This window comes from Phalaenopsis equestris, unplaced genomic scaffold (assembly GCF_001263595.1).
Source record: "Phalaenopsis equestris unplaced genomic scaffold, ASM126359v1 Scaffold000552, whole genome shotgun sequence".
Classification (NCBI taxonomy): Eukaryota; Viridiplantae; Streptophyta; class Magnoliopsida; order Asparagales; family Orchidaceae; genus Phalaenopsis; species Phalaenopsis equestris.
The window spans coordinates 905,198-918,341 of NW_018164992.1; the positions used below are offsets into that span (position 1 = coordinate 905,198).

A 13,144-nucleotide genomic window follows, 5' to 3' on the forward strand; every position below is an offset into this window, starting at 1 on the left:
CCTAGGATTTAGAAGAAATGAGATTTTCTTGCAAAAGTAATTTAAATTGAAATATTTATGCAACTTTTTTTACCATCTCATCTATCGGAATTCATGAATCAGCACATGTATATTGTCTTTATAGAAGTATCATTTGCTAAAAAAATTATGAATTATGTATATAATAATTACCACAAACAACCTGCTGTTGATGCATGTCTGCTTAACTGGCTTTTTATTACTGTATGTTCATTGTGATCTTTCTTATTACTTCAATGTGAGCAAGTTTCTTCCAAATGTCTTTTGCGGCTTCATTTTTCTGAAAATTCCTATGGAAAAGTTTTATTTTTAGGAGCTGCAGCATGAATTTAGTTGATTACTCTCTCCCTTCTACTTCTATGCCATCTTATTGTCAGACAAACCTATATTTATGTATTTTGCAGTCATTGGATCTAGTCGTTAAGCATTTTTGAAGTAAATTATCTGTTTAAGGCTCTAAAATATTTTTCTGAAGGTTGTGCCATCAGATCATCTGATAATTTTCGTCTTTTTTTCTTCCCTCAGATTTTGTTTAGATCAAAAACATTTACTTCAGAATACAGCGATGTTCGTTCACTAATAAATTTTTGCATATAAATTGGTCTGTATCACTCTGCTGTGCTATGCATACCAACACATTAAAAAAAAAAGAAAATTGTATTTCCTGCAGCGTATGTAAGTTGTTTCCTAATTGTTTTCACTGCTATTTTGTTAAAGTTATTCTCTTAAATTTTATTATTATTATTTTTATTTTAATAATCCAACTTCATTAGTCTCTTTTTATCCTCCATAGTTTATTTACCTTACCTAGCCTTGTCATGTCCATAGTTTTGCGACAAGTGAAAGACAATGGGTAGAAGCTCAAGTTGAGAATGCTAAGCAGCAAGCTATTCTCTCGATGCTCAAGTCTCAAATTTCATCGGATGAAGCTCACATTCATCATGATATTCAATCTCTTAGGTAGAGTTTCTCTTTGATCAATTATGCGGTGTCTACAAGCAGTTAGCTTTTTTATTTTCATAGATGTCTTGGAATCTTACTCTTAAACTTATTATTTTTATAGTTTCCTTCTTTTATATTTTTTTGGGGCATTTACATACACACGACATAATTCTTGTATATTTACATATCTAACACCTAAACTTTCATATTTGTACACAGAACACTTAAATCTTTGACATCACATCAAAAATACCATTATCATTATTTTTTTTAAAGTGAAGGAAACTTTTTGATGCAGAGGGTTTCAATACCAATGTGCTATAAATGTATATATCAAACTTTAGGTGTTAGATATGTAAATGCATAAGAATTGTGTGGTATGTATGTAAATTGTATATTATGTGGTTATATATTTCCTATGTCATAAGGGGTACCTTTCCCTCGAATGCTTGGGCTTTTAAATACTTCGTATGTGAGCACTTGGAATTTTGTGGTTAGTCACCAATCATTTCTCCCTCGCTCTTTCTGTAAAAATTAGTAATTCATTGTTTATGCAATTTTATAATTACTAATCAAAAGAATGGATTCATACTTCCCCATTTATGGCATATTCCGATACTCTGTTAAAGAACCAGAACTGGAATACATATTTTAATCTTCTCTCAACGTTTCTCTCTCTACGGTAGGATAATATCTTAAAAACTTTTTATATCCACAGAAAAAACTGGTTTAATGTGCATTCCACATATGTTTATGCCATATTAGAAAATTCTTTAGATGCAAACATGTACTTTTCCTTAACCTTCCTGTTTTATGCAACACTTTCAGAGATGATATTGAAAATTCACGGATCAAAATAAATCAGCTCCATTGTTTTTGTTAGTTATTCCAATTAAAATGGAAATGAATGGATAATATTGCTTTTGCTAGATTAAAAGAATTTATTTTTTTCATTGTCGTCTAACAATCTAATTTTTATTTTATAAGTTGCACTCACATGAAATGTGATGCGGGATACCCTTTTCCTGCATACACAGCTCCCGTGATCTTGAATTTTGCAGTACCGTGGTTTGCGGTTCTGCCATCACTGTACTCCAACCGTCTGAGAGTTTTTATTTCATTCTTTTTTATTTTCCGCAAGTTTTGATCTTTTGTTTCTTCCTATTTTATTATTTTCTAATTAAGCATTTTCTATTATAAGATTTCAATATTTGTTGTATTAGGGTTTTGAATTTTTAGTTTTGTTGTTTTGATGAATTTAAGACTTTGTCTGATTTCTACCTTTCAGAGTGATTTCAGAGTGTTTTATTCTCTTCATTTTGTAAGTGGTGTTTCTATATCTTCCTTAGGAATAGATGGTGGAAACCCCTCACCGCACACATCTCGCTGTGTCACCATCTAAGTTACTTATTTCATCCAGGATAGCCATTGACGATGTCAAATCTATTGTCCAAAAACAGATTGGTCCTCGTAATCCCTTTCAAACATTGTCGATCACATATATATCCTTCCCCGACTATTCCACAGCTATCTTCTCGCGAAATCCGCCTCTCAAATATAGGAGCCCTAGAATAATGTCATCTGGTATCAGAGCCCGATGAACCCTAAATTTTTTAGGATGTCTTTCCTAGCTCAAACTCAAGATTCGAAAAGAAAAAAAAATTCCACTATACCCAAACCATTCAATAGCGCAATTCCTATCCTAAACTCAAAATTTTCAAAAATCAACCTTCCTATACCCACCAAAATTTCACTTTGAGGCTGACCACCAAAATCCTAGCCCTAATTTTTTTTTTTAATTTTAGCCGAATACTTGGTTGGAAGAACGAGACTAAGAGGATCTTTTCTCTTCATCGCTGCGTGGAAAAAAATGGAGAAAACAGGATCCTCTTGTTTGGATGCTAGGCGTGTCGACCTTTTCTTCCACCGCGATGTTAATATTTGACAAATTTAAATGCGAGAACCGCCGAACGTTTTGTGCACCGTTTAGCGTTAAAGTCGGTGTCGTTGAAAAAATTGGGTTATTATGGTCCTTTTTAAGAAAAACGCGAAATCAAAATATCTTTTTCAAACAATACTATTTGGTGCAGTAGAAAGAATTCGTTATAAAACTTTTCCTCACTTAAAAGGATTTTTTAGAACGCCCATGCTTTCTCAGATGGAGTCTCAGTTAGGCGATCAAGAACTTACTATGGAGGATATGTAGTGGAAATCCTTCAATTTCAATAGAGGTTTGTCGCCTTTGAAAGGAGACAATCTGATGAGATCATCTATAGCCACAACGGTGATTTGCTAGATTGAGAAGAAGTGAATCTCTTTCCCCAGGAAATTTTCAGCGATGAAGAGCTTATACCCTGACGATTTAGCATGACATATCCACTGAGAAGCCATGATTTTTTAGTGAATATTGATTTGCCGATTTTGACTCTTGCATGGATCCAGACGAATTCATCGATTGACTCCAGACAGTGGAACAAATATTTGAATACAAGGATTTTCCATCGGATAGAATGGTAAAGCTAGCAGTTATAAATTAAAGAAGAATGCTTCTTTGTGGTGGGAAAATTTGAAATGCTTAAGCCAACGAGAGTGAAAAACAAAATCACAATCTGGTTCAAGATGAAAAGGGAGATGCAGTGCATGTACCTCCCAACACATTACCGAAAGAATATGTTCATAAAACTCCACTACCTGCTCTAAAGAGAGTCTTTAGTGGAGTACACAGTTTGAATTTGATCAACCTATGTTGAAATGTGAGTTGGTGGAACTAGAGGAGCACATAGTAGCGAGGTACCTTGGAGTATAGAGGCCACCCGTTGTCAATATGGTCCAATTACGGCCTTATTGGACATTACAGGATGTTCAGGCCCGAACTTAAAAGGTGGAGAGACAACACAACAATATCAGGTTTCCCATAGTTCAACCTCAGAATCAAGCATCAAGAGTACACAAAGTGAAGCATCCCAACTTACTCCGCCAGAGTAAAAATGAGTTCAAAGTAGAGACACCTATCACTTCCCAAATCCAGTCCAATTAGGAAATGCTTCAAGTGCCCCAACTTTGAGACATTGCATCTTATTGTCCAAACAAAAGGGTAATGCCTTCCACTAAGTAGGGTGCAGTGGAGGAGGCAGAGGGTGAAGACCCAAAGGGGGGAATGAAGAGCAGTACCGGGTTCCAGCGGATGAGGGAGAGCTGTCAGTAATCTAACTTGTCCTTCAGGTCGAGTCAGTGAGAAATGTTAAGTTGATTAGTATTGGTTGTTCTAAATGACAGTGAGTTCAAGAGCTGATACCAGTCCTATGCCAACCCAGTTAAGTTGATTTTAGGATTGTCTGACCTGCAAACTATCTCCAAGGTTGCCACTGCTTTGGGAGGCGTAGTGTGCCATCACTTCAGATAAGATGAGAAATTTTTTAGCAATTTTTTAAAGACCCTATGAAGTAAGCTAAGCATTACGTTCTAGTCAGTTCAACAGTGCATCCACTAATAGATGATCAAACAAGAGGGGTGAGCTACAACGTTGGAAATCTTAGGTGGTTTGTGGGAATGAACATTCGATGGTGGGATCCAAATCTTTCTTTAGAAGAAGTCTCTTCCAGCTGGGAACATTGATGCAGGATGCCTTTACCACATACATGGAACTCTCGTGATCGCGACTTTTGGTGTTCCGCGGTTTGCAACCCCCGCGATTGCTGGAGTTCAGCCGTCCGGGAGTTTTTATTGACTTCTTTTTTTAGGCAAGTTTTGATCTTTTGTTTCTTTCTTTTATGGTTATTTCTTGTTTTCTTATTATTTTATTAGGTATTTTTCATTATGAGGCTTTTTTATATGCTGTATTAGGGTTTTTGATTTTCAGTTTTGATGAATTTGAGAGATTTTTTCTTTGATTTCTACCATTTGGAGTGATTTCTGCTATTTGGAGTGTTGTATTAGGATCAAGTGGTGGAGCCTCCTCACTGCCCGTATCCATTTCACCATCCAAGTTGCTGATTTCAGCCAAGGCAGCCGTTGATAATGTCAAACCTGCTGTCCAACAACAGATTTATCCCCACAATCCCTTCCAAACACCGTCAACCACACATAGTAGCCTTCTCCTTGCATTCCACAACTACCTCCCAAATACCTTATAGGCGCCTTAGAATGGTGTCAAAATGTTTCTTAATGTTACTGTTTTCATGATAATTTTTGAAGTACTTCCTGTAAAATATATAAATGCTTGTCTTTTTGAAGTTAATATTTCGGTTTATTATTGTCCTAAAATAGTTCAACTAAAATCAGAAATAAAAAAAAAAGTTATAACTTCCTAAACTGCTAGAAGTAGCAAAATAAAGACTCTTTGGATGAGTCTCAAACTTTGATAGCAATGGCAGTATAGATTTTCTTATCAAGCGAATCACAACTAGTATATTTTCATTGTGTAGGAGAAAGAACTCTGAATTGGTTGCTGAACTTTCAAGTCTGCATCGCAAGGAGCAAAAATTTCTTTCTGAGGTATGGAGATCGTGTAATTTTAATCTTCCTTTCCATACTTTTATACTCACTAAATTTGCTATCATTCTTCAAGCATACTTTTGGAAGAGATTTTTATTTTACTGAAGAGTGAAGAAGTGTCAAATATTCATTTGAAGTTAATTTTTTTTTCCAATTGCCTTGTTATTTGATTCGGTTAGGCTTTCCAAACTTGATTAACGAACTATTTTGTCATGTTGGGCAAATTTATGAAAAGGGCCAAGTCTTGAATCTTTTTATCTTTTTCTTGGATTAAAATTCTGGGGATTAACCCTTTTGATGAAAATTAAAAAATAAAGTACAAGAAAAGGCTGCATATAAAAATGAAATTGACACATAAATAAAGCAATACTAGAAACCTCAGGTTCAACAATAGCCAGAATCAGATTATTCGGTTTCTAAAGCAGCTGAAGATAAAAAAGTAGTACTTTAATATCAGAAACCTTTTTATCGGAAGCCTTAAAGATCCAAAATAAGCATGAGAGATGATATAAAGTCAGAGAACTTTCTTATCTCTAGTTATTTTAGGAGATTATCTAAAGCATTTCTCTCCTTCTAGATAATCGAAATAGCAGCAAAGAAGAATATCTCTTTTAGATCATTTAAGTTGTTTTTATTATATTTGCTCCATCTAATCAATTGAAACCTATGCTATATAATCTGGGGCGAATTGGGTTGTAATACTTTTCACAAATAAATATATGTATGGATAGCTAAATACCTATGGGTATATGTATATATATCTATATTCTGCATGTGTTCTCAAATTTTCTCTCATCTCACATAGATTCCATCTCATAAGTGCATCATTATGAACCAAACTGTAGTCATGGACCCTAAAAGAATTTTGGATTGGTTTGATCGAATTGGATTGTCTCACCCTTAACCTTAAAATTTTGTGTCACACGGAACTAATTAAAAATAATTACTATTTGGACTTTGAGTCGTCAACCAAAATGCATTTCATACATCATGGATATTGTAAATCACAAATCTTACATCTGATTATACCCTTTAAACAAGGTTACATTAGATGGAGAACCTCAACTTTCATAAATTCCCAAATTTATCTGGGATAAAGTAGTCGGTTTTTAGAGTCCCCTCAATCCAATGAACTGCTTTGCCTGGTCTATTTATGGATTTGTAGTTTTTGCTGGTCTTATCTACATAGTTTTATTAACAAGAAATGGTATGCTGCAATGAATATTTATAAAAAAAAGATTTAAACTTTTGCGCTGTATATTTGCCTTTTTTTTAATCATTTTAGGCTTGTAACTTTTTTACATTTATCACATTTCTTTTGCAGACTATTCCCCGTCTGTGTTCAGACCTTGCTCAACTTCAAGATACTTACATTTTGCAGGGTGTGTTGATTTTCAACAAATCGAAGAAATTTAATTGAACTTATATGTTAATTTAAATTCTCTAGCTTGATGTGTTTGCTTTTTGTGGTTGCAGGGGATTATGATTTAAAAGTTATGCGACAAGAGTGCTACATTAATAGGCAGAAAATGGTATGCTTTCCTTTATAATTTTTATAATTGTTATTCTGGAGAAGTCAGATAAATTTTTTTGGTTAATTCTTACAGAATCTGTTCCACATGATTAAATTTATATTCATGATTTCTATAGATGTTATGTGGCCTTCTTATATAAGTTTCATGTGGAACCTTTTCTTAGCCAGATGGAGGCTGTTTTTAAAATCTTTAATATTTTATACTGTCTATAAACTTCTCAGGTGTATTAAACGATGAACTGATGGTGCAGACTTGTTGAATCGTAGTTGAGTGTTAGAATTCAAATGAAAGTTTAGTGTTTTGAACTTTCAATCTTGGTATTTAGTAACTTCACTGATGGTCTAATTGTTACAAACTTTTTTAGTGTAACTGCAACATAAAAACAAAGAAAAATAAGTTCTCCTTTCCTGCCTGGTTATTGCTCCCTCAAATGTCTAGTTGTTAATACATACTTAGTTCTTATGTTGCTTGTAGCTTTTATTTTAAAAATAGGAAATTTACATACGTAGCGCACAATTTTTTTGTATTTACATATCTCACACGTAAACTTTCGCATACATACATACATATATATGTTTGTATGTATATATATATATGTATTTATGTATGCGTCGTCTCGTCTCGCTCTCCTTCGCGCTAGCTTCTGTCTGGTCGTCGAGTTGACGCTCTCGTTCGCTGCAATTGTTCCGTGGCTTCGACAACTGCAGTTTTTCGCCCCAACCTCTTTGGCTCGCTATTTGTGCAGCTGCCCGACTTTGGCAGGGCTTCTTCTTGCTGTGACGGAGCTTCCTTCGTCTACAGTTGAACCTGACAAAGCCTTCTTTGCCCACGTTGTGGGTAATCCTCAGAGGGAGACGACGGTTGTCTTCCCCTCAAGTTATAAGGAGCAACATGATGATATAGGTGATTGCCTCTTTATTAAGATTGCAAGCTGGAAAAGTGACAAAGCAACACTTTTTTTCTCTGATCTAGAAATTTTATAAATGACTGATAAATTCAAGTTTGCTTTTATTAGAAAATTTCAGTGGGGACACCGAACTATGAATGTTATCAGGAAAAGTTTTGATGATCTCAAATTAACAGGAAAGTGAAAAGTGTGGCTCATGGATGAGAGACACGTATTAATTTAACTAACCGTGCCTGAAAATTACACTGAGTTTTTTTCAAAAAAATATCTCTACATTACTGGTAAACCAATGAAGCTACTCAAGTGGTCTCCTGATTTTGGCCCAAGCGTGAATCTCCTACTGTACCAGTATTGTTTAGTCTACCTGGTTTCAAGCTGCACTTTTTTCATCATCACTTTTCTTTACTTTATTGGTGACATATTTGGACACTCTTTGAAGTAGATCTACCAACTTTCAACCTAACCAGACCTTCTGTGGCCGGAATACTTGTTGAAAGAGATATTACTTTACCTGATGTTACTGAAGTCTGGTTAGACACAACTTACATTGGATATTTGACAACAAATTGTTATGGAGCATAGACCTCCTTATTGTTCTCATTGTAAGATGTTTGGGTACAACCTTGATAAATGCTATAAGCTTCACCCTAATTTGAAATCTAAAGATCAAGTGAATAAGAATGAATCTGACTCCACTGTTTTGGACATATTTGTTCCATCTGGAGAGAAAATTACCACATAACAGGTTATGGTGTTTGATTTAATCTCCTCTGTGGACTCTCCCCCTGAAAATACTATTTCTGCGATCAATGAGAAGCTGGATGACCCTACTGAGCAACCAACACTTTCAAACCCTCAGTTGCAGGAAGCATCAGGTGAAGAGGAGACAATTATTGCTTCACACAGACTAGAACCTACAACCGTTGCAACAGTTGACAATCCTTCTTCTGGTGCTCATCAGCTTTTATCTGCATGGCATTCTGTTTACCAACACGATGATCAGACGAGTCAGTCTTCTAAGGAGGAATGACAGGTCTGTTCAGGGAGGAAGAAGAAGATTGGAGGTAAACTTCAGCTCGGGAATCTAATGGATGATAGTTTGGTTACTTCAAGAAATGACTCAACACTCAACAATTTGTTGTCTGGATCTCGCCCTAGAGCTAGAGGCAGAGGCAGGACTAGCCTGACTCGTCTCTAGTTACTTCTTTTCAGCGATTTTGGTATCTCTTCTCTTTTGGGTTTCCTTGTATCTCTTCTCTTTTGGGGTGTTTATGTGTGTTGTATCGTATGGGTAGGGTGCCTCTATTGGACCCTCTCATACAACCTTTATGTATCTTTCCTATTTTAATAGATTTACCCCTCGGGCTTTTTAAAAAAAAAAAAAAAAGATGTATAAAGCACTTTGGGGTTTTAATGTGTTTTAATCCTATGCATAAAGATGTGTATTTCACTTTTAAAAAGTGGTAATAGTTCTATTTTTGATGTGATATTAAAAATTTGAGTGCTATATGTGTAAATATAAATGTTTTTGTGAAGTCTCGTTTTAGTTACTCGGGGAAGAATAAATGAAGAGACGAAGGGGAAGACGAGGAAGTCGAAGAAGAGGAGAGTAGTTGGGAAGATGAAGCAAGAAATAAAATATTATAATCTCCATACTATTCGAAACAAATCCAAGGTCTAGAAAAATATAAAACAATTCTTTATAGAGAAACTAACTCTGAAATGAAATTTGTTACATGCTAGATCACACTCGATGGCAACCACCCAAGATGTAAACTATCAATCAAGATATCCAATGACTCGCTCAATAAGGATGTTTTTTGTGGTATTGGCTCTTTGCCACATTATTTTCTATGACAACTAATGTTAATCGTGTTGGAGGCTCACTCATGGGCTTAGCTGGAACCACTAGCACTTCTTTTTTGTCAGTTGGAAGTTGAGGTTCTTTTCTGACATCCTCATTCTCTCCCGTTTAACTGTTCTTTTCTTCAACTGCTTCCTGCTGTGTGGTAGAGTTCATTCTTTTGTTTGGGCAATCTAATGCACAGTGCCTAAACCCGTTGCACTTAAAGCACTTCCTTGCCGGGATGGATCTGAGAGTGCTTGTTGGCTCCACTTTTTCTCCATTTTGAATTAGTTTTCTCCGACGCGGTCTGCTGGAATGCTACACTGGGTGTACTCTTGCTACCTGATCCTTGAGTTGAATTTTATCTGTAAAGTGTGGTTGACGTTGCTATTTCTCCACCTTCAAAGTTAGTATATTTATGTCGAGTATAGATCATTACAGTTACAGCTGTATCACATTCCTAATAGACGACCTTGGTCCACCAAGATACCTCGTTCTTGTGTGTTTTTCTAATTCCACCAATTTACATTTTAGCATGAATTGATCAAATTTAACCGTTTACTCCGAAGAAGAATCTCTCTGGCGTAGATGGTGGAGTTTAATGTATATATTCTGTTGGTAATGAAGGGGAATATATTTGCGTTGAATCTTTCTTTTCTTCTTGGACAATATGGTGATCTTACTTTTACCATCTCCTTGCTGAATACACTTTAGATTCTCCCACTATAATGAAGCATTCTTCTAAGCTTAATGACTACCAATTTAACTCTCTTGTTCTTAAGAACATCCTTGTACTAAAAATTTGCTCCACGATTTGAAGCTCCTTGATAATTCATCTGGATCCATGCGACTGTCTAAATGAGGTTAATCCACCTTTGCTCCAAGATCATTTCTCCTCTGATATTCCATGCCAAATTGTTGAGGTAGTGGATTTTCATTATTGGAAACTTCCTAGTGAAAGGGGTTCACTTCTTCCACTCAATTTGACGAGCCACCATTGTGACTACGGGTAACCTTACCAGCTTCACTACTCTAAAAAATGAATAGTCTTTACTGCAGTTGGAGGATTTCTCGCTGCATATACTTCATAATAAGTTCATGGATATCTCGTTGAGGGTTTTTCTTTGGCGATATGACGTCCTTTTCTCCTGATCAGATTTTTGGCGGATGTAAGATTACAAATCAATGTTGGCTGGAAGATTAAGTTTTGTTGCAGGGGGTAGAGTGATATTTTGATGGCGCGAGGAAGACTGGATTTGAAAATTTTGGACCTATGCCTAGTCATAACGGTAGGGATGGTTTGCGTGTGGTGGGAATTTTTTTTAATTTTGAATTTGATAAAAAAAAGACAATTCCCCAAAAATTTTAGTGTTAGTTGGGTTTGATACCAAATAATACCATTCTAGGGCTCTTAGAAAGTGTTAAAGCAACATATTTAGTTGGTTGGTGGTCTTGGAATGGTAAGCAGATGAGAATAGTGGTGATCGACGACGTTCAGAAGGGGATATGGGTCAAAATAAGCTTTTGAACAGCTTTTTTGTGTTGTTCGACAGCTATCACTTAGGTAGAAACTAGAGATTACTGACACGGAGTAGGACGCTTTCCGCGAACACGTATGGATGTTGGAAGTTGAGGCACAAGGGCATGAGTGTGATGGATAGCCGCTGGAGGTTGCAACATAACAGGGAGCCGCTCTTGTTTCCATGATCTTGGCTCGTCTGGATTGAATCGGTCTAGACCCGAGAGAGCCGACCGACTCTTCCACGTGGATTTGGCATTTTTTTAATAGGGGGATTCAATCTTAGGTATCTAGGGCTAATGTATGTGATTTCTGCTTAGAGGTTTTTAGTTTTTGGCATCGACATCCTCCTCCTCTGCTAGGGCTATATTTGAAGACGAGAAGGTGCTCCGACTGTAATTTGGTTGAGATGACGATCGTTCCTCAAAGATTGAATGGTGCTCCGGTTGTAGTTTGATCATGCAGAAATATTTATCCTCAACCTTTCCACTCCCTCGCAACCCCCCTTCACCACCGCCATCATTGTATTCACTGCAACCATCTGGAAACAATGTCCTTGCTGTTTTCATGTAGCTGCGAACCATCTAGCTCCCTCCAACCTTGCAATCATCCCTCACCGCTGCCTTCCAGCGCCCAGCCAGCCCCTTTTCTGCCACCTACCCGCTGCTTCCAACACCCATCCAACCCCTCTTCTGCCACCTACTCGCTGTCCCGACCTGACGAAATCCCTTCCCTGACATCCTAGATATTGTCCTAGATTTCCAGAACCCATTTTCTATCACTTAATTCTTGTTTTGCCGCCCCAAATTTCAAATTGCAGCTGTTTAGACTACCATCCCTTTTTGCCTTGATGTTTCAGTCACCGATTATCGTTGTCGCCCCTTTCCACATCCCGAAAACCTCTTCTTTACCTTGCCTTCATCTCTTCATGACGCGGGGCTTTGTTGAACCGACCTAACCGGTTTAGCAAAGGTGTCGGTCTAGCCCTGCTAATTCAATAGGCGGGAGTTATTGGCACACACCCCGCCTATATGTTGTTTATGTGTTTTAGGGTTCAGCTCTTTCTTCTTATTTCAGATTTCTGCCTCCAAGTTTTTTTTCCTTGTTAGGGTTGTATTCGAGGGCATATCTTGCTCCAAAGCGATGACGATTTCTATCTACTCCCAAGCCCATTCCCTGGCCCTTCTCGTTGTTTTTATCTTTGTGCCAAACTTTCCTTGTTTCTGCGGCCGCCAGGCCCACCTCCAACTTCAGCCGCTGCTGCCACTGTACCCGCAACCCTTCATACTGTCGTCGAACCTCTCCTATACCCCTTGCCACTGCCATCAGCCTTCTCCTGCAACTCCACATGCTGCCGCCAACCCTATTCCACTTTCCTACGCATCCATGTGCCGACACTGGCCTTTCTCTTCAGCGCAATCTATTGTCACCATCCCTTCTTGCCACCTCATCTCTTGTCACAAACCCCCAAACTACCTCCCCTCGCTGTCCCGCCAGATTCACCACCTCGTTGTCACCCTAGGGGCTCATTTGTGATTGTGTTTTTTATTTTTTTTTAAGAACCTTGTGCTTCCTTTTAAAGTTAATAATATTTGTTGCATTCTATCATTTTTTAGGATAACTTCGTTATCATTTGTTATTCGAGCTAGGCTAATCTTAGGCCCCGTTTGGGGCTGCGGTAGAGCGGCGGCACAACGAGGTGTCGCGAATTTGTGGTGTTTGGGGCGGCGGGGCAGCTACGGTGACGCGCGATTTCACTTAACCTCGTGCCGCAGATTCGACCCCGCAACCCGCTTTTCTCCTTGGCTTTTTACTCGGATGCCCCCTCAGCGTCGTCTCCTGGACCTCCTTCATCGACCAAGTCGCCCTCCATGACCATCCCC

General features: G+C 37.5%; 1 protein-coding gene across 1 annotated transcript in view; it reads left to right on the forward strand.

The window, feature by feature from the left end:
* The window catches only part of LOC110029147 (AUGMIN subunit 3), an 86,527-nt gene that overhangs the window by 41,988 nt on the left and 31,395 nt on the right, over positions 1 to 13,144 (forward strand). The window contains exons 10-13 of the mRNA XM_020731305.1: positions 847 to 978; positions 5,385 to 5,454; positions 6,779 to 6,836; positions 6,931 to 6,986. Coding sequence (XP_020586964.1) covers positions 847 to 978; positions 5,385 to 5,454; positions 6,779 to 6,836; positions 6,931 to 6,986 — 316 coding nt within the window. The remainder of the gene's footprint in view (positions 1 to 846; positions 979 to 5,384; positions 5,455 to 6,778; positions 6,837 to 6,930; positions 6,987 to 13,144) is intronic.